Source organism: Aulonocara stuartgranti (genome assembly GCF_965226115.1).
Source record: "Aulonocara stuartgranti genome assembly, chromosome: 3".
NCBI lineage: Eukaryota > Metazoa > Chordata > Actinopteri > Cichliformes > Cichlidae > Aulonocara > Aulonocara stuartgranti.
Genome location: NC_138941.1, coordinates 32105824 through 32124623, shown reverse-complemented (window position 1 = coordinate 32124623; position 18800 = coordinate 32105824). Strand labels below are relative to the sequence as shown.

At 40.3% G+C, this 18800-nt stretch overlaps 2 protein-coding genes across 4 annotated transcripts; one reads left to right on the top strand and one right to left on the bottom strand.

Moving 5' to 3' along the window:
• The first annotated feature begins 2988 nt into the window (after nucleotides 1–2988).
• Nucleotides 2989–6525, top strand: plin2 (perilipin 2). The gene is made up of 8 exons (XM_082528966.1): nucleotides 2989–3073; nucleotides 3309–3354; nucleotides 3550–3745; nucleotides 4012–4094; nucleotides 4265–4529; nucleotides 5024–5202; nucleotides 5585–5701; nucleotides 5835–6525. The coding sequence occupies exons 2-8, from the start codon at nucleotides 3325–3327 to the stop codon at nucleotides 6267–6269; spliced, it is 1305 nt and encodes a 434-aa protein (XP_082385092.1). The 5' UTR covers nucleotides 2989–3073; nucleotides 3309–3324; the 3' UTR covers nucleotides 6270–6525.
• A 293-nt stretch (nucleotides 6526–6818) lies between these two features.
• Nucleotides 6819–9454, bottom strand: cdca9 (cell division cycle associated 9). 3 transcript variants are annotated; one of them, XM_082528968.1, is made up of 10 exons: nucleotides 9151–9454; nucleotides 8939–9070; nucleotides 8827–8864; nucleotides 8692–8743; nucleotides 8488–8552; nucleotides 8264–8325; nucleotides 7674–7766; nucleotides 7398–7479; nucleotides 7114–7200; nucleotides 6819–7042 (listed from the first exon to the last, which is right to left on the bottom strand). In XM_082528968.1, exons 1-10 carry the CDS (start codon nucleotides 9353–9355, stop codon nucleotides 6998–7000), a joined length of 861 nt encoding a protein of 286 aa, XP_082385094.1. In that variant the 5' UTR covers nucleotides 9356–9454; the 3' UTR covers nucleotides 6819–6997. The 3 variants fall into 3 exon arrangements, with proteins under 3 accessions (XP_082385094.1, XP_082385095.1, XP_082385093.1); XM_082528969.1 differs by having other exon boundaries at nucleotides 6820–7018; nucleotides 7674–7769; nucleotides 9151–9452; XM_082528967.1 differs by having other exon boundaries at nucleotides 6821–7042; nucleotides 7674–7769; nucleotides 9151–9452.
• Nucleotides 9455–18800: the final 9346 nt, after the last annotated feature.

The following is an 18800-nucleotide window of genomic DNA, read 5'->3' as shown; positions in this document are numbered from 1 at the left end:
AGTTTTCTTTAGCCATCCCAAAAGCAGTTTTCATGTATGTTTGGGATTATTGTCCGGCCACTTAGTTGTGTCCAAGTTTCACCATCTAGCTGCTCTTTTTCTTATCCATGAAGAACAGCAGAGAAGCTGTTACCAGATCAAAGGCAAAAAGCAGGCACATGGTCACAAACATTCACTTCCTGTTACTATTTACTAGGAGCAGTTTGCTCCTCGAGTTTCAGCGTCACTTCATTCACACTCTCTTTCCATCTTCCTTGAACATTTCATCAACATTTCCAACATGAGGCGCTTCTGTTGTGAAATCCTGTCTGTACTGAGAGTGGACAGTTTCCCCTTCAAGCCTGCAAGAGAGTCAGGGGATTTTTTTAAAGGGGTAAAGTTAGGACATTGAACCAGAATAACCCTGCATTCTGAATTAGACAAGCTGGCAGTAATGTGTGAACATCCTGCTCAGCTGAACTGGGACTTTAAAGACTCAGTATTTCAGATAAAGCATCCAAGCAAGTATCCTCACAAAAGAGTATGACTCCTAATACTCAAGATGACTTTCAAAATAAAATTACTCCATAAGAAACTGAAAATCATTTTTATAGTAGATATGGGAAATATGATTATTATACTACAGTAGCAGAAACTAATTGTGCACAAAATATTAAGTGCATTGTTTTTTTGTGTAATACATTTTATTCTAAATAAACAGAGTGGTACACTCCATGAGTAAACTGTACTTTTTAAAAAGTGTAGATTTTGGGTTTTCTTAAAAAAATAAATCATCCAACAAACATAATAATTCAAACAGTGTTCTGATGCTGGTGATGAGCATTTAATTCATTTGGATACAGCATTACCTCATTTCCTTTGAACTAATGCACCTTTACATGCTATAACATCACAGTGAGCCAAAGATTACACCTCCGCAAACCTTAAGTATAGATTTCATCATGTCACGCTGATTATTCTTGGTTGTACTTTGAGTGCCATAAAATTGGGCAATCACCTGAACATGACGTGTTCAGTTAAAAATGATCCGATCAATGTCCAGTGCAACGTGGTATCTGAATGTAGGTGGGAGTGTGCAACTAAACCCAACGTGTGACACATTTTCAATAGATTGTCAGTTATTCAGTTTTTCTTATATAGTTATTCTGTAAAGCTTTGATCTTATTGTCCTTTATGCAGAATCTTGCTGTTTCCTGTAGCCAACATTTATTTGATCATATGGGTCCATTTAAAATGCATGAAGGCTGATAAATAGGCCCCACGGGTCCATCTGCTGAATCCAGGGTCCCAGTGTATTAACCAGCAGAGGAATCTGAGCTAAGCCCATGTTTCCTCATCTGGCCTCCAAATGTGTTGCATCCAACAAAACTGCATTAGCACTCAATTCACATTTTAATAACACGTACCAAAATAGAAATAAGCATTGACACTGGCAAGCAGATCCGAACCAGAGCCACACATCTGGCTCCGATGAGCGACTGGCAAACGCAGGCCTGTTTATCTGCTGGTAGACCACTGACGTACGGCACTGTTCAAGCCTTTACAACAGTCAGAAATCAATTAAGAGAGGTTACGTGTGGGTCAAATGTCTTGCAGTCATTTTTAAGAAATCCCCTAATCTTTCTTAGATGTTGCATGAGAGCAAATATACAGCTGGCCTCCCTGCATTGTGAGAAAATACTTTGACGGTGAATTAAAAAGGCCCTGGAGTGACTTTTTTTTAAAACTTCAACTCAATCTTCATTTTAACAATCACTGGGTAATTAAGACTGTGAAACTGTGAAATGACTTACAATTTGGGGGGTTTATGTAGCATCACACTAACAAACAGCTGATGAACATTAGGAACACTAGTTTTTCCCATGTGGTGACAAAAACCAGTCTGCTGTGAAAATGGCCTCAGTTTTTTAATATTTAACTCAAACGTGCATTGTGTGGTTTGTATATACACTCTAACTCCACAAACTGAAATCCTGTTTGTCCCTTCAGGCTTCTGCCAGTAGTTACTGTCCCCACACTGAATGATAAGATAATGTTTTGCTTTCAACAACAAAATACAAACATTTATTTACTGCATGAAACATAATGATACTTAGGTGTGTGTGTGTGTGGACTCATTTGGCCATATTTCATGCTGTATTGCCAATTATTTTCCTTTAATCTCAGTGCATTGGTGAACTGTTGCAGGTCCCATGTAGATGATGTGGGTTTGAGCTAATCAAGCCGGCTCACATAGATCCCGAAAAACGTGCCAAGTCTGAGCCTGCGCAAGACTGATTTACTGCACTCAGACCCCAAAGGGTCTCCAAAAGCCAACAGCTACAATATTTTTCATCAGGTTGGCTTTGTGATAATTGGAAATGATTAATTAAATAGACGTTTGCTGGGAAGCGTAACCGCTAAAGCAAAATATCATGTAATATAATAGGGAATCGTAGAGGGGCCAAATAATATTTTTAAAATGACAGTTTTACCTGTAATGTTGCAGTTGGTATTATATTTAAAGGATTCACATGACCAAACCAAACAGTTTGGATTTTTTTAAATTACCACAAACTACCAGGAACAACAGCCTTCTGGACCACTGACTGTTATGATGATTTATACAAAATATAATTTAAAAGGCAGTACGTTGTCATTTGTGTATTGTACTTGGAGACTGTAGGGGAAAAGGTGAAGAGGCTTTCATGTATTTCCTTTTCCTAGGACCCATGGTAAAGAAGTGCAGCCATATTCAGTGTAGACTACTCACAGCTTTGGAGCCACTGTTTCTGCTGTTGTATTAAAAATATGTACATTTTAAAAAAGTGTCGTCACTGAACTTGAATGGCTGCTGAAAGGAGATGAAACCATGGGCTGAACTGTGTCACCGCCTGCTCATGTGACAGCTGATTTCAGAGGAATTCCCCGACCAAACTTTTACCCCGTTTACCTTTGCCCTACAAGCAGTAGCGACGCTACGTCACAGCGCTTGGCTAGATCTCGCGATAGCTGCTGCGCATAAAAACCGCCACAGCCTGCTCGCGCAGTATCAGTCAGCTCATTGACCGTTTGGAAATAGTTAAGTTACTCGGTAAGTGTCCACTGGTATCTGTTTCATTATGTGTTTTAACTGCTGTTTAATACAGTTGCATTGCCTTTCTATCGGTAGAAGGTTCACTTGAGCGTTTATTATTATGTAGCTAACTATGAGAAACTTTAAAGAACCTAATACGGAAGTAACAACCTCCAGTTTATCTGCTGTAAAATGTCGTGATTCTACGTGTTTGTTGTTTTCTTGAACTAAATCGCATTTTCTTTGTCTGCAGGTTTATCTGGACAGAAATGGCAACCGCTGAAGTTATTCCAACTCAGGTGAGTTAGTTTTTGCCCTCAGGTACTGTAGTTTTAAGTACATTTCGTGAAACTATGCTTTCAAATGTCTTACGTGGTTTACAATTTTAAAACCATGGGTTTACGCCGATAGCCCGTCACAAAATAGCACTCCGTAATGTTTAAAGGAGTTCGGAGACTTATACGTTAACTGTTTTCTTTCTGTTGGCTTTACAGAGTGTGGTGGAGAGGGTCGCCAGCCTTCCTCTGATCAGCTCCACCTATGGCTTGGTGTCCAGTGTGTACTCCAGCACAAAGGACAACCACCCGTACATCAAGACTGTGTGTGAGGCCGCGGAGCAAGGAGTCCGCACCATCACCTCAGTGGCTCTCACCACTGCTTCACCCATCATCGACAAGCTGGAGCCTCAGAGTAAGAACCATTCATCCGTCTGTAGGCGTGGTATTAGAGGTGGGAGGAGGTCAGAGTGAAACTGCAGGGATGATTAAACTGAGTCACGCTTTGTCTTTTCAAGTCAGGCCGTTGAGGCATTGCGACCTTTCACCCACTTATTATAATCAGGCAGAAATAAGCATCATAGCTTCTGATACGGTTTAGATTTTATACTTGTTTTACTTTTAAGCAACATTTACTTACTTTATTTAATCTTAAGCATTCTTTTGTTTTTTCTTCTATAGTTGCCATGGCCAATGATCTTGCCTGTAAAGGTTTGGACAAGATTGAGAAAACCCTGCCGATTCTTCACCAGCCCTCTGAGCAGGTATGCATTGATTCATCAGCAAGCTCAATTTCACAATGTGAAATGTGCTAATCTCCTTGGTTATCAGCCGTGACCTTTGTCCCATTTTTCACAATTGCTGTTTCCTCACAAACTTTAAACTCATCCTTTGCTGCAATCACTAAAATAAAAATGCATGTGGATCTCCCCAGATTGTGTCCAATGCCAAGGATGTAGTAACCACTGCTAAAGATGTCGTGACGGGCACAGTCTCAGACACTCTGACCAGTGTTGTGGAGAAAACCAGGGGCGCGGTGCACGGTGGGGTGGACAAGACCAAATCTGTCGTCAACGGCAGCGTGAGCACTGTACTGGAGAGCAGAGTGGCACGGCTCATCAGCAGCGGAGTCGACACAGCCCTGAGTACATCCGAGAGTCTGGTGGAGCAGTACTTACCTATGACTGAGGCTGAGCTGGGTGAGTGGAATCAAAAGACAAAGAAAAAAATGCCTCTATAGATTTTTCTTTAAATATTTAAGGAAATACTTCTAATGATTTACTTTTTACATATAATTTAAAAGGTGGATTTGTCTCCAGTTTGTTTTTCAGATAAACAGAATACAAATAAAAGCTAGCGAGATTAAGCTTGTGTGTGTGACAAGATGTGACAAAGTTCAGTTAGTGGTCCAGTTTCCAGAAAAGCTGACCGGATCACATTATGTGTGTAAATTTGCATTAGTGCCTTCATATAAAAAGAGCTGATCAGGCTGAGCTGTGGTGTTTTGAGGCTTATGAAACAGTCTTGATACTAGGATTCTTTCAACTGATCTCTTCTCACGGTCTGAACAAGTACAACTAATGTTTTTACACTTGTCCACACTTTAGGTTTTAAGAAAAACAAAAAAAACAAGACAACTTTATATAGTTTGTTGTTTGACTGGGATTTTCCATGTTTCCCTGCCTTATAACAGAGCTGGAGGCAAAAACTGTGAAAAGCTTTGACAACAAGGAGCCGAACTACTACGTCCGCCTGGGCTCTCTCTCCACCAAGCTCCGCAAGAGAGCGTACAGCAGAGCCATGGTCCAGATACGAGATCGCAAGCAGCGCTGCATGGAGTTCATTTCTGAGCTGAACTCCACTGTTGACCTGGTGGGCCTCCTCCACACACACGCACGCTCTCTCTAACATAATGAGCAAGGAACAAGATTCACAGGAAGGGACTTTTTGTTTTTTGGAGGGGAGGTTATGACATTTACTCTTTTATTCCTGGATATCAAAGGAATGTTCGTTATACAAACACCCAGTATGTTTTAAAGTCACATATACAGTATTTAGACCATTTTTGAATATTTAACCCTTAAAAAGCGATGACACAACACATTCACTGACATCAGTAAATGCCACACTGTTTGCCAGCATCAGTCATCATGCCAATATTGGTTCATTTTATTATCCAGATGATAGAGCCATTCTGTCCTTTCACTGCTTTTGGACTTAAAAAAAAAAAAACGTTTCCTGTGTTTTTCTTCAGATTGAGGTTGGCAGAAAGAACATTGACAGTGCTAACCAGATGGTGAACAAGAAGTTGAATTCCCTGGTTGCATGGAAGTCCAGTAGTCCAAACCAGGAGAACTGTCATGAGGCAGAGGTAAAGATTTACATTGAGATAAAATATTATCCATAAGATTCACTTATGATAGAGTACACAGCACTTATCTTATTGAATTAAAGTGGGAAAATAATGCAAATTAATTCAGATCTGTTCCTCTCCATCTATGCAGGTAATTGAGTCCCGCACTTTGACCCTAGCGCGTTCCCTCACCCAGCAGCTTCAGACCACCTGCCTTGTCCTCGTCTCCAGCCTGCAGGGTCTCCCCAACCACATCCAGCAGGAGGCGCTGTCCCTCGGCTACTCTGCCTCACAGGTGTACGCCAACTTCAGCAAAGCTAAGGCGCTGGGAGACCTGCCAGACACAGGGTTGACCAGCAGCAGAGTTCAGCTGAGCAAAATGAAAGAGTCCCTGGACAACGTCATGGATTATCTGATCAACAACACGCCACTCAACTGGCTGGTGGGACCTTTCTATCCACGGATGGCTCCCGAGCCCACTCCCATACCAGCATCTGAAGACAGCAGCACCTACACCACATCCTCCAGCTCTTCTACACAGGGACAGAGGGAGGAGCCCATGGAGGTGGAGATGGAATCCCTGTAGTGATCCATTACAATTTAAAGCTTAATATTCTGAATTTTGTGGCAATATTTGACAGCTTTGTATGCAAACTTTTACTTTATATTTTTTAAAATCTCAACTGTATTAGCACAGAACCTGAAATGTAATTCCACAGTACCAAGAAAGTACATTTTATTAACTTGAGAATATTGAACTTTAATTGCGCAATTTCATTCTCCACAATTATCATACAAATCATTTATCTAGAACAATAAACCTGTGCTTGCTTCAGTATAAACGTGTGAAATCTGTTCAGAGTTTGCATCAAGTTATTGGGGACTAATACTTGCTTTTAGTTTTACTATCATGAAATGTGTGTAAGCCATTACCTAGGCAGGGGCTAGCCCATACTACCTTCAGTTTAACCTGTACACTGATGGCATTTAAAGACATTCCTAAATAGGTTAATTACCCAATAACACTGGTCCCCATTTGGTTTCTATTACACAACATTTGCTCCACGTGGTACATTTAAGGAAAAACAAACTAACACCTCAGCTGCACATTTGAAATACCATCATACAAATAATTTGGCACTTAGTCATGAATTAACACTTAATCTTTTATTATTAGTTTTAAAACCCACACAAATGCATTGTAAATACACTGTTCAGCTGAACACGTATAATAGAAACTTCTTGAAGTTAAATGTGTTTCTGAGCTCCATCTGGACAGACATCCTGGACACGGGGATATTTGGGTTTCTTCGGTCATCTGTCGCAGCCACTCCGCTGTGACAGATAATCTATCAGACTCTGAAAAGTGAAATAACAGTTTCAAATGGAGTTTCTATGTACAGTTTGTAATGAAGTGGGCCTTCTCCTACCGAGAGCTTCTTAATCTGGCACCGCGCCACGTCATCCAGCATGTCCCAGTTAATGTCATCTTTAGTCTCTTCAGAAAAGCTCACCATCTATGAAGAGAAACACTTGACTTGTGAAAAACATCAATGTCTAGAATCTGTTAAACCACAGGACCTCAGCTCACATAAGGAACACTTTATTCAAAAATCTGACTCCATACACTGAACTCAAGAACAAGGACAAACTCCTTAGTTTTAGGCCAAGTTTGACTCTGAAATGTAGAGAAAGAAAAAAAAAAAAAAAGTACCAGCCCCTGTGCTGTGGTTACAGCGATATGTGCAGTAGAGCCTGCTGTAGAACAGTGCAGATCACCAGCAGAGACCACAGACCTGCGGGTCAACACAGAACTCACATCAGTGCATTTTAATGAGAGCTGACAGTATTTGTACTCGCCAACTATTTAAAAACAACGTAGGAGCTAAACTTCACAGTTTAGAGTATTAAAAAATAAAATAAATAGTTTTAGCCAGAAACAAAACATATGCAGTACATGTTTCTGATCGAACAAAGGCGTCAAACAGACCTGAGTTTAAGTCTGGACTGGCTCAGCGGGGACAGGTCGTTGGTCTTGCAACTTGCCAAGCGGCGAGTTCTCTTGGTTATGACTGAGGAGGGTCTGCTGCAATTAGAGTGCTGGTGTTACAGCTGAACGGCCTTTCATTTTACCTGGTTGTTTGCATACTCCACTCCCCGTGTAGAACAAGTGGTTTTTTCCATGCCAACTAAAAAGCAGCAATGGCCAACCCCATGTTTAAAAGTGCTTAGCGAGGGTTTTATGACCTGCTCAGACTGACGCTGGTGACCAACAAAAATTCAGTCAGGGGTTCTCTTGGGGGTCTTGGTATGTTACCAAGGTGGTACCATCAAAGAGTCAATATATCCTACTATATGTCATTTTCCTCTGATGATCTAAACTGTTCACAAACTAATGAGCTCCATTGATGTCATTACCTCCTGGGTATCTAGAAATCTTTGAGAACTCTTGGCAGGTGGAAGTAATGACAAACATACCAGTTAAGAAGAAAACCAGTTCAACTAACACTGGATCAGGCCTTGATCGGGTTCAGAGCAGTAAATAACCATGCACTATGTGACTTTGAGCCTAATCCTTACATGAGATTTCCAGTGCTGTTACTACAAACTAATGTCCTCGTCCTTTTAGTCTCCTTCACTCCCTAAACACAAAGACACAAAACAAGAAGACAGAAAATAAAGAAATGTAAACGATTGCTTTTATTCCCCAGAGATCGTGGGGTTTTTTTTTTTAATGAGGACTGGAAAGTTTAAAATCACAGTGACAGCCATGCCTGTGCAAATACACCTGCTGCATCACCTACCTTTGAGGTTTTGGATGAGACCCTGTGGGTTGGGGCAGACTGGTCTGGTGAATCAGTGGGTTTAGCTGCAAAAATACGAGTATAAATAATGGCAGCTAAACAAACCCAAAATAACTTGGAGAGATTGAGGTTTGTGTCTTTACCTATGACAAGATCAATTGTTAACCTCACTGGACAAAATGGAAAAATGTAGTTTGATTTCACCTCTTTTACTGGTTATCTGTTTGCGGGGCTGGGGTACCTCACCACACTCATTCTGCAAAAGGTCCAAGTACAACATATGATTAATAAAAACAATAAAAATATAGACAGCAGATTATAACCAGAAACCCAACTCACCTTACTGGCTATTGATTCCTCACTGGCGAATTCCTCCTCTACAAGAGAAAACAGTCGGTAGTTGTTGTTCATGTAAGACGCTCAAAAATAACAAAAATCACAGAGGACTCACCGCTTATTAAATCCCCTATGAGGGTGTTTTGAAGAGAAGGAGGCATCTTCATCAGCTCCACTTTGAATACTTTTTCCACTGTGGCCAGCGTGTTCTCCATTTTGGCCTCCATCTCGTTTACGCGCTCTTGGGCTGTAAGGAAAAATGAATGGACGTCAGAAATGAAGTATGAAGCTTTACGTGGGTGCGGCTGCAGCGAGGCTGCACCTCACCTTCTTTCTCAAACTGTTGGATGAATAGAGCCAGCTTGCTGCGCCGCATTTCCCGGCTCAGCTCTTCTTTACTCTGCACGCTTCTTGTGTTTTTCGTCCGCCGCGACGCCATCTCCCCACGCTGCTTCGGTGGACTCGAGTTTGCGATCAAATAACTAGACAGCCGAACACCTGACACCGCAGCACTTTTAATGAAGATATCCATGCGCGCAGCGGGGTGGAAGTAATGAGGTTATTCTGACCGTGTTGCTTGGCGAAAGGATACACTTCACAGTGATCAGCCACAAAACTTGAACTAATGTTAAAGAAACTAACTGTAATCAGAATTTGCAACATTTTTTTTTTTACTTCACCACTGGGTGGCAGTGTTTTACAAGACATTGTTTAAGAAATGGACATCCAGAAAAGTATTCACTTGATTTACTCAAGAGTTTGTAATTGTCACTTTTCAGATTTTCAGGTTTCACTTTAGAAGTTTGTTGAAAAACAGCAAACAAACCTCTGTGATTGTGACCTTTGTGAATCTGACATGTTCCAGATTCACAAATCTGACATGTTTATGTATAATCCGGATTATACATAACTTTCCATATGTATGTCTTACTCTCCAAAATTGTACAGGAAATCTGTCTTCAAAAAAACAGTCTTAGTCCAACACAACGGAAATAGGAAAAACGAAAACACAAATAGGAAAAAACACAACGGAAGTGTTTCTGGGGATAACCCGCGATCATTTCATATCGGGTAAATTACCAAATACAAGCTTTCTAACATAAGTATTTTCATTATTTACTAGACTATCATTGTGGTTTCTGATGAGTGCAAAACCACATAGTTGCATGCATTGTGGGCTTCCTGTCGTGCTTTCTAAGTTAGCAAGCTCTAAAGTAGAAATACTGAAATGTTTATGTTTATTTTGTGGGCAGAAAGAACGATAATCCATTGAGTCCAGACTTTATTCCATCTATTTTTAACTACGTTTCATCTCCAGAGAAAAGGAGAACAAAAATGAGACTGGATGTGTTCAACAGAAGACAGAAAGCAAAGCTACAACGGATAGAGCAAATAAAGCTATCTGCAGAAGGCATCCCTCCAAGGTGAATATATCAAAGTCTTTCTGTTGCATGTTGATTTGGTCTCTTATTCTAACTGTCATACTTAAATTAATGTATGTAAAAGATCTTAATCTGTTCATCCCCACTTTATCCTACTCGGTAAAATTATAAACCACAACGTTTCTGCACAATTGGGTTCTAAGTTTAGTACAAGCTAGTAGTGGTATCATGTACTGTAGTAGTATACTGTAGGAATAGAATAATTGACACAAATGCGGTTTACATCTTAACACCTCCCTTACTACACTTCTTTTGTGTTTTCACCAGTCAACCAAGTGAATATCCCCAAGATAATAGCAAGAATCCTACTGCAGACCAAACTCCCATCTCACAGCTTTTGAAGGACTTCACCAATGAAGAACCTGGAAATGATGTCCAGCCTGTTCTCCATGAGAATGTTCTATTATGTAGCACTGAAACATGTGGTAAACGCCTCCAGTCTCTTGAGCAAGATTGCCAAGCTCTTAGGACTGAAAATGTGTTGCTGAAAGAAAAAAACGAGTAACACTACACTGAATGAAATGAGCTTCCATAATGATGATAAAAAGGTTGATGTTCTTACTGGTTTACCAACATATACAATTCTCATTACAGTTTTTCGTTTTGTGGCTCCTTTTCTCCAACTTAAATCTTGTTAAACATGTTTTCAGCAGTACATGTCAACGTTAATGAAGCTTTGAATGAACTTGTCCTTTGACTTTTTGGATTTTTATTTCAAAATTGACTCAACCACTGTTTCAAAGCTTTTCAAACACTGTATAAGGGTGATGCATTGTAGACTGGTGCCAAGTCTAGTGTTGTGGCCTGACAGAGAATCCCTAAGACAATCTCTGCCATGTGCATTTCGGAAGAGCAGCTTTGAGAAGACTGTTTGCATCATAGATTGTTTAGAAATAGTTCTAGAGAAACCGAGTAGATTGTTATCCAGTGCTCAGTGTTACTCCTTGTACAAGTTACATCACACAGTAAAATATTTAATTGCAATTTGACCTCAAGGTTCCATTTGTTTCGTCTCCTCTGGATGGAAAAGATGAGATAAGATAACCTTTATTAGTCCCAAAGACCTGCGAAATCTCTCCGCCCCACACCGTGGGTGCCGCAGCCTGCCACTGAAGGAGCTGCTCAGTGCTGTTGGAGCTTCCTGCATGGGGTGGGAGATGTTGTCCAACAGGGATGACAGCTTAGCCGTCGTTCTCCTGTCACTCACCACCTCCACTGGGTCCAGAGGGCATCCTAGAACAGAGCTGGCCCTTCGGATCAGCCTGTTCAGTCTCTTCCTGTCCACCCCAGCAGACCACACCGTAAAAGATGGCTGAGGCCACCACAGAGTCATGGAAGGTCTTCAGGAGTGGGCCCTCCACTCCAAACGACCTGAGTCTCCGCAGCAGGTACAGCCTGCTCTGCCCTTTCCTGTAGAGGGCGTCCGACTTATGAGTCCAGTCCAGTTTGTTGTACAGATGAACGCCAAGGTACCTGTAGCTGTCCACAGTCTCGATGTCCATACCTTGGCTGTTCAGTGGTTGCAGTGGAGGATGTTTGTGCCTGCGGAAGTCTACCACCAGCTCCTTGGTTTTACTGGCTTTGATCTGGAGGTAGTTCAGCTGGCACCAGTCCACAAAGTCTTGGGTCAGTCCTCTGTACTCCTTGTCGTCCCCATCAGTGATGAGGCCGACTTTTGCAGAGTCATCAGAGAACTTCTGCAGGAAGCACTGGGTGGAGTTGTGGGAGAAATCTGCAGTGTAGATGGTGAAGAGGAACGGAGCCAGAACTGTTCCCTCTGGGGCCTCCGTACTGCAGACGACCCTGTCCAACACTCAGCCCTGAGTTCTCACATACTGTGGTCAGTCGGTGAGGTAGTCCAAAATCCAGATAGTGAGGTGATGGTCCACTCCAGAGATCTCCAGCTTGTCCTTCAGAACCGTGGGAAGAAAAGTGTTGAAGGCACTGGAGAAATCAAAGAACATGGTTCTCACAGAACACCAGGTGTCTAGCTTCTCTCAGGATACATATAAAAGAGTAATAGGAGTTCTCTGTCAACAGTACATGATCTTGCAAAGCACTGTCCCCATAACTTTCACAGACATAGACAGAGAAAATGATGTGACCTATCTAGACAAGATTGTGGGTGCATGTTGTGCGCTTACAAATGTATCTGAATCTGTGGTGCCCTTCCAGTGATGTAAATGAAAATGATGTGACTGATGATCTCAAACAACAAATACACATTATTAACTCTCACTTTTTGTTTGCTTATTGTGACTTGACTTTCGAAGGGAAAGCTTTACTTGTCCTACAAATATCAAAATAAGAGAATGGCAGATGCTCGCTATTTTTTGATCTTCACATCCATCTCAAATGATTTCCACTAACCACATTTCATATTCCTGATTGACAGATACAGATCAGAATCAAAATCAGAAAAACAGTTTTATTGCCTTTGTCACTGAACTCTACAAACTAGCCACTTGCTTCAGTAGTAAGGTGCAATATAAAACACTGAATTATATTAATAACAAAAATAGCATTAGCATAGCAATTTTAATTTAGGTTCGATGATCTTCCCCACTTGTGTGCGGCATTGGCAGAGGTTATGATACAGTTGGTCTTGCAGCAGTCAGAGGTGGGAAAGCTGGGAGGCCAGGATGATCTTTTGCAGATTTCTCTTTGTTATTTTGTTTAGAGTTGTTAAAAATGATGTCCTTGCTTTGCTGATACTCAACTTTCTTTGAAGACTCCTCACTTAGTATGGCCCACTTGCACTTCTTAGATGTAACAGCTATCTCTTCTTTTTTTCCACCGGTATGCTGCCATGTGCTGAGCAACACAGCTGACACATGTGAGCAGCTCTCACCAAGGCCAGCTGTGCAGTTACAGTGTGCTCCCAAGACAACCTGTCTTTTTCTCACTACTGCCCATGGCTTTAACTGCGGGTCATTAAGCCTTTGGGAATGTTGAACCTATAAATACAATTACAAATGTTAACAATCTTGGTTACGTACATCAAAAATGAAAAATTGCTACTGACAACCAGACGCGCGCAAATATACAACCAACATCAAGCACTCATACAAAATGACTGTAGCAACAAAGATATTGATGATAAATATTAAGATAAATAGATAAAAATGTACCTATTTTGTACCTATCTTGTTAAAGCTACAAATAAACATATAAGTATAAAAGGACAAGTATGTGGACAAATATATGTCATGGTGTAAAAAAGTGACAGGGTGCAGTGAGGCGTGATTAATTCTGTTCCACATGTGTGGACCTGACCCAAGTGGATGAATTAAAGAGTCTGATAGCAGCGGGAAGGAATGCCCTCCTGTAACGTTCCCTCAGACAGCGAGGTTGTGGGAACCTGTTGCTGAAACTGCTCTTCAGATTTGTTCTTAGATGGGGGTGGGATATATTTAATAAATCACAAGCTTAACAGGCCTTTTTCTGAGCCACTGAGAAGTCAACTACCTTCCACTGGTCACGTGACACCTTAAATAACCAACATCCACACAACTTAACCTTGTAGCTGTGTGTAAAGTGAATGTGCTTTTTGTCTTTCATCAGTTCAGAAAAAAACATGACTGATTATTCTGACTACTATATATTTATCGATTCTGTGACACTTAAACTAATGTCTTGTTAAAGTTGGCAGAGATTATTTTGAAGCAGGGGATGTTGGGTGTCTCCTGAGCACACGATCACTGATCCACTGATCCAAATGCAAACAGCCCAAACACCCATTAAAGAAACAGGTTAGCTTCTAAGGTGCTCTATAGTTGTCTAATGCAGCAGTCCCCAACCCCCGGGCCATGGACCCAGTTTCTGGCAAATACCGGTGTTCTGACAAACCATCCTACTTTGGTAAAACGTCCTTCCGTAAGTAGTTTATGCACTTTTCTGCTGTCACAGAGTAATTCCAGGACAAATTTTAGTAGGTATGATGGTTTGCCACTTAACTTTGCCCATCAGAGTATGCTTGTAGCTCATATTCATTCTCATATTTCTCATATTCTCATAAAGCCAGGAAGGTTTGCCACTTCACACTGGCCCTTTAAAAAAAATCTGTGTGAAATTTCATTTGGGGAGGGGGGATGGGACCCCTTTCTGCAAGCTGCACTACATGAGAGACATCTCCATTATGAGGTAAGATAAAGGTCAATATTTTACATGTTTTTAGTGAAATAAATGTATATAAATAATAAATATATCACCCCACTTTTCAGTTATTTATTTGTAAAAAATGTTTGTGTTGGTCTTTCACGTGGAATTCCAATAAAATTCATGTTTGTGACAAAATGTGGAAAAGTTCAAGGGGGCCGAATACTTTTGCAAGCCACTGTATGTGTGTGTGTGTATATATATATATATATATATATATATATATATATATATATATATATATATATATATATATATATATATATATATATATATATATAAAAGTTTGTCACATTTGAAATATAATTCTAATATAGCTGTTCTTAATGTATTTTCTTTAAAACCCAGTGTCTGTGTATGTGTGTGAGTGTGTAAAGTAGCACAAAAGGAGCAGGTGCTAATTTTTATTTGTTTCATTTGTAATTTTTACAGCTTGGGAAAACTGTAAAAACTGCATATTTAGTTATTGTTATAAATCTCCCTGTAACACCATTTGTGTGTTTATGTTATCTGAAAATATAGAAAACATAACATAACAAAAATGTACTTTTCATAATATTAATATCATTAAATAACTTTAGAAAGACTTCAATTTGATGCTTTAAATTTAATATAATAAAAATATCTATTTTATATGTAAAATAATCTTAAAATATTATTGTACAAAAATGGCAGCAATTTAATTTGTTTAATAGTTTTAGCTGATCGTCTGTGACACCAGGAAGACCGTACACCTGCATCTCTACCAACTTGCATTGCAGTTTCTGGGCTCTCCAGCCTCTTTGTTCCACATTTCCTCTAATGCAGGAGAAATTATCTCCAAGAAAAGAAACTCGACCATCACACAGTGGAACAAATTCTCTTCTCAAACAAAAACCAAACGGATAACCTTAAATGCATCACGTTTTTACTTTACAAGTTCATAAGCATTCTCCCTTTTCAGTTCTACCTCCTGGTCAAACATAAGAAAATTGGCCCAGTATCATATTATTTATACACACAGCGGTCTTTCTGTCCAGTGATTAATTGCATGAGTTCATGGAGGCAGCACCTCACAGCAGAAGCGTACTCCATAATCTGTTGTACATTATTATATGTATATTATATGTATTTTTCATGTATTGTATTTACCAACATCAAGAGGTCACAAGCAAAGAAAGACCACACCATGGCGCATAAGCAACGTTTATTGACCAAATTTATCTACTAAACAAATAGACGTAACATTTTTTTCACCTCCCAAAAAGCAAAGCAACGGCAGCTCAATATCAGACAGAATTGTGAACTCGTCACAATGAAGCATGTTTCACTTTACAAACGGCGCCCCATATTCAAGCTGCTCTTCATACTTTTGGCCATCAGGCGTCACCAGAGGACTGTGTTGAAAGTCCCGCAGAGTTGGTCACGCAGGCCTGTGAATCCAGTTCCTGAAGAACTCCGTCACCATCCTCTGCACGAATATCGCAGCAAGCTTCTCTCTGTCACCGTAAAGTATCACAGCCAGTCCGTCGGTCTGGTGGTAGATGAGATGGAAACGAAACCAGGAACCCACAGGCAGGACAAAGAGCGGAGTGGCATCTTCACCGTGTCCGTCCATTGCAGCTTCAAGTCTGTTAGAGGGAAGAACAAACCATAAGTCACAGTCAGCAATAGCTGCAGACACGTCAAAGAAAACACTGTAGTACCTTTTAAACAAGTAAACCTGAAGGAAACTTGGAGCAGCTAACAGGCAAAAGTCAACCAAACTTAGGAACAACGTTAAACCAGTACATTTAATCCTTAAGTTAAGTCCCTTTATTAGAGATCCTTCTGTTTCAAGGGTTCACTGCAGTGAAACTGGCTGCATTATAAATCTAAACCAGAATTGTTGCCTACGATATTGCCACAGAGCAAGCACCTTTTCAGTAACTTATCTTTCTCGTAGAAATGTGCTCCAAATAAAGAACTTTGTTGACAAGATTATTAGTTTATCATTTATAAATCAATATCGTCGGTATTGACAGCATTTTTTTTTAAGTGAACATGTAAAAGAGTGGGATTAAGCGATGCGGTTGAAAAAAAGTATGGGTGTGTAGGCGTACGGTGTCCCTCCCTCTCTACTAAAGAACCATTTCTTGATGGTTCTTTGGGGCACCTTTAATGGTTTTTCAAAGGACCTTTTTTAAAATGCAGTCTTTACTGCAACTTGCTGATTTGTTTTTTTAAGTTTAAATTTGGACAAATCTGTTAACACTATCATTACGGACAAGTTTTGTTTAACGTACAAACACTACCTTCAAGGTTTTGTATTTGAAATCAAAAGTCAATCTTACCTTTATCCACAATGCTTACAATAATAATCCGTTTCTTATTTCTTCTTTTTCGACCTCTATAAGCGTCGCCGAGGTTTGTCTGAGGAGACAAGGAGTGAAGTGTGCCTGTTTTTATACCTGCCAGGGCGGAGTCTTCTGCGCGTGTATGGCTGGCTCGGTTCTCTCTTCTTCTCACTCTGGCTCGGTTGTCTCTTCTTCTCACTCTGGCTCGGTTCTCTCTTCTTCTCACTCTGGCTCGGTTGTCTCTTCTTCTCACTCTGGCTCGGTTCTCTCTTCTTCTCACTCTGGCTCGGTTCTCTCTCTCTCTCTCTCTCTCTCTCTCTCTCTCCTGCACCTGCAGTGTGAACTTTGGCTCAGGAAATAGCAAGTCCAAGTCCAATAATCCAACTGATAGATGAAACACTTAAGAAAATAAGGAAGCAACGGAAAGAAGCTCTCATCCAATTAAATGCATGTAGAATAAAAAATGAATATCGACAACAACTTGTATTTTTGTATTACTGTGAGAACTATGCTCATTTCTACATTTGAATGTGATGTAGGCAGGTCTGATGTATGGATGGATGTGTGAATGTGAGGGTGTTCAACATGTGTTTGTATTATACTATAAAAATTTTCAATAAAAATATATGGAAAAAACAACTTGTTAATTTGTTATCATTTTATAAACATTATTAATTATTTTACATTATTTTACATTAATTATTTTACATTTCCGTGTTTTTAATTATCATTTTTCGTAAATCCCATTTTTGGTGTGTGTCTCTCTCAATTTTCCTGCTATTGAGTGAACAACATACTCAGAGCCCTGCTGCCACTACATTAGTGTGACCAAGTGGTCGGCGGGGTTATAAAAGAAATGGTAATAAAATGACAACGCCACCAAGGGGAATTTCACCCCCAGGAAATTCCTATTTAAGGAAAATAGATTAAATGAATAAGAGAGGCCGCACAGATTCAAGGATGCACACCGACGCAGGTTGGCTCCAATATCAATAATTTTGTTTATAGTGAAAATAGATGAAATATTAGAAAACAAAATGTAGCGTCCCAGGCCAGACTGACACTTGCCAGACTTGCCTCTGTTCACTGAAATAAACCAGAGCAATACGTTAAAAGAGTAAAAGGACTCTGAGCGTCAGGCTCGCTACATATCATAAAAACTAAAACTTCAATCTTTAATAGCTTTAATAAAAGAAATCACACATGCACACCAAACTGGAAGGCTTACATCCCACAAATCAAACTACAACTCGTGCTGGTGGCAATAGTTCAGGCCTTGATCACAAGCCAGTCTGGCTCCGCACAGGCTGAGATCGGCAACTGAGGCGGTTTCAAGTTCCCAGCACGACACGCGGGCAGAGGATCGCTCCAGCCCGATCACCGAGGCGTGGGTACAAGCAACAATCCAGAATATAATAAAACCAGGCGCACCAGAAAAAGGTTAGCCCACTTAATAAAAACAATTCCACAAAAATAAAAGATGACACCAAAAAGACGAGACAAGACAAGAGAGCAGCTCCACCGAGCAGGAGCCCTCAAACCGACTATAGGCAGGCGTCTTGATTCTCCAATTAAGGTTAGGCGATTTGCCACGGAGAGGTGAAGGCAGCAATCAAACCCTAAAACAAAGGATAAATGTAACCTTAGCCTCTTGTAGCTGTGAATGCTAATAAAAGCAGTTCTAACGGCTTACCCCAGGACCGGAGGCGCTTTGGTGGAGATAACGAGCACCTCTCTCTGCAACGCTGGAATTAAACAGAAACGGCCGCGCTACAACAGGGCCGCAAAACTACACTAAACCAACTTATTGGCAGATAATATTAGTTTTGTTTTATCACATATCAATATTATTTTATTATCAAATTTGGTTATTTTGGTCATTCAAATCTGGCTTCCCCATCACTCACTCACTGATAGATACAGCTTTTGAAAATCTAAGAGCTCTGTTGAAGGACTCTGTGCAGGTTAAAAATCAATGTGTGGAATAATAACAAAGAAAGGTAACCTTTAATTATTTATTTTAATGAACTCATTATCAAACTTTAAACAACATCAACAATGT

What these genes read in the sequence shown, in the direction of transcription:
- plin2 (XM_082528966.1), top strand. Translation starts at nt 3,325, where the DNA reads ATGGCAACCGCTGAAGTTATTCCAACTCAG. An exon ending in CGACAAGCTGGAGCCTCAGA is followed by an intron (nt 3,746 to 4,011) that starts GTAAGAACCATT and finishes TTTCTTCTATAG; the next exon opens with TTGCCATGGCCAATGATCTT. An exon ending in TGAACTCCACTGTTGACCTG is followed by an intron (nt 5,203 to 5,584) that starts GTGGGCCTCCTC and finishes GTTTTTCTTCAG; the next exon opens with ATTGAGGTTGGCAGAAAGAA.
- cdca9 (XM_082528967.1), bottom strand. Translation starts at nt 9,355, where the DNA reads ATGGATATCTTCATTAAAAGTGCTGCGGTGTCAGGTGTTCGGCTGTCT. An exon ending in ACAGATAACCAGTAAAAGAG is followed by an intron (nt 8,553 to 8,691) that starts GTGAAATCAAAC and finishes GTATTTTTGCAG; the next exon opens with CTAAACCCACTGATTCACCA. An exon ending in GCCAGATTAAGAAGCTCTCG is followed by an intron (nt 7,043 to 7,113) that starts GTAGGAGAAGGC and finishes TTCACTTTTCAG; the next exon opens with AGTCTGATAGATTATCTGTC.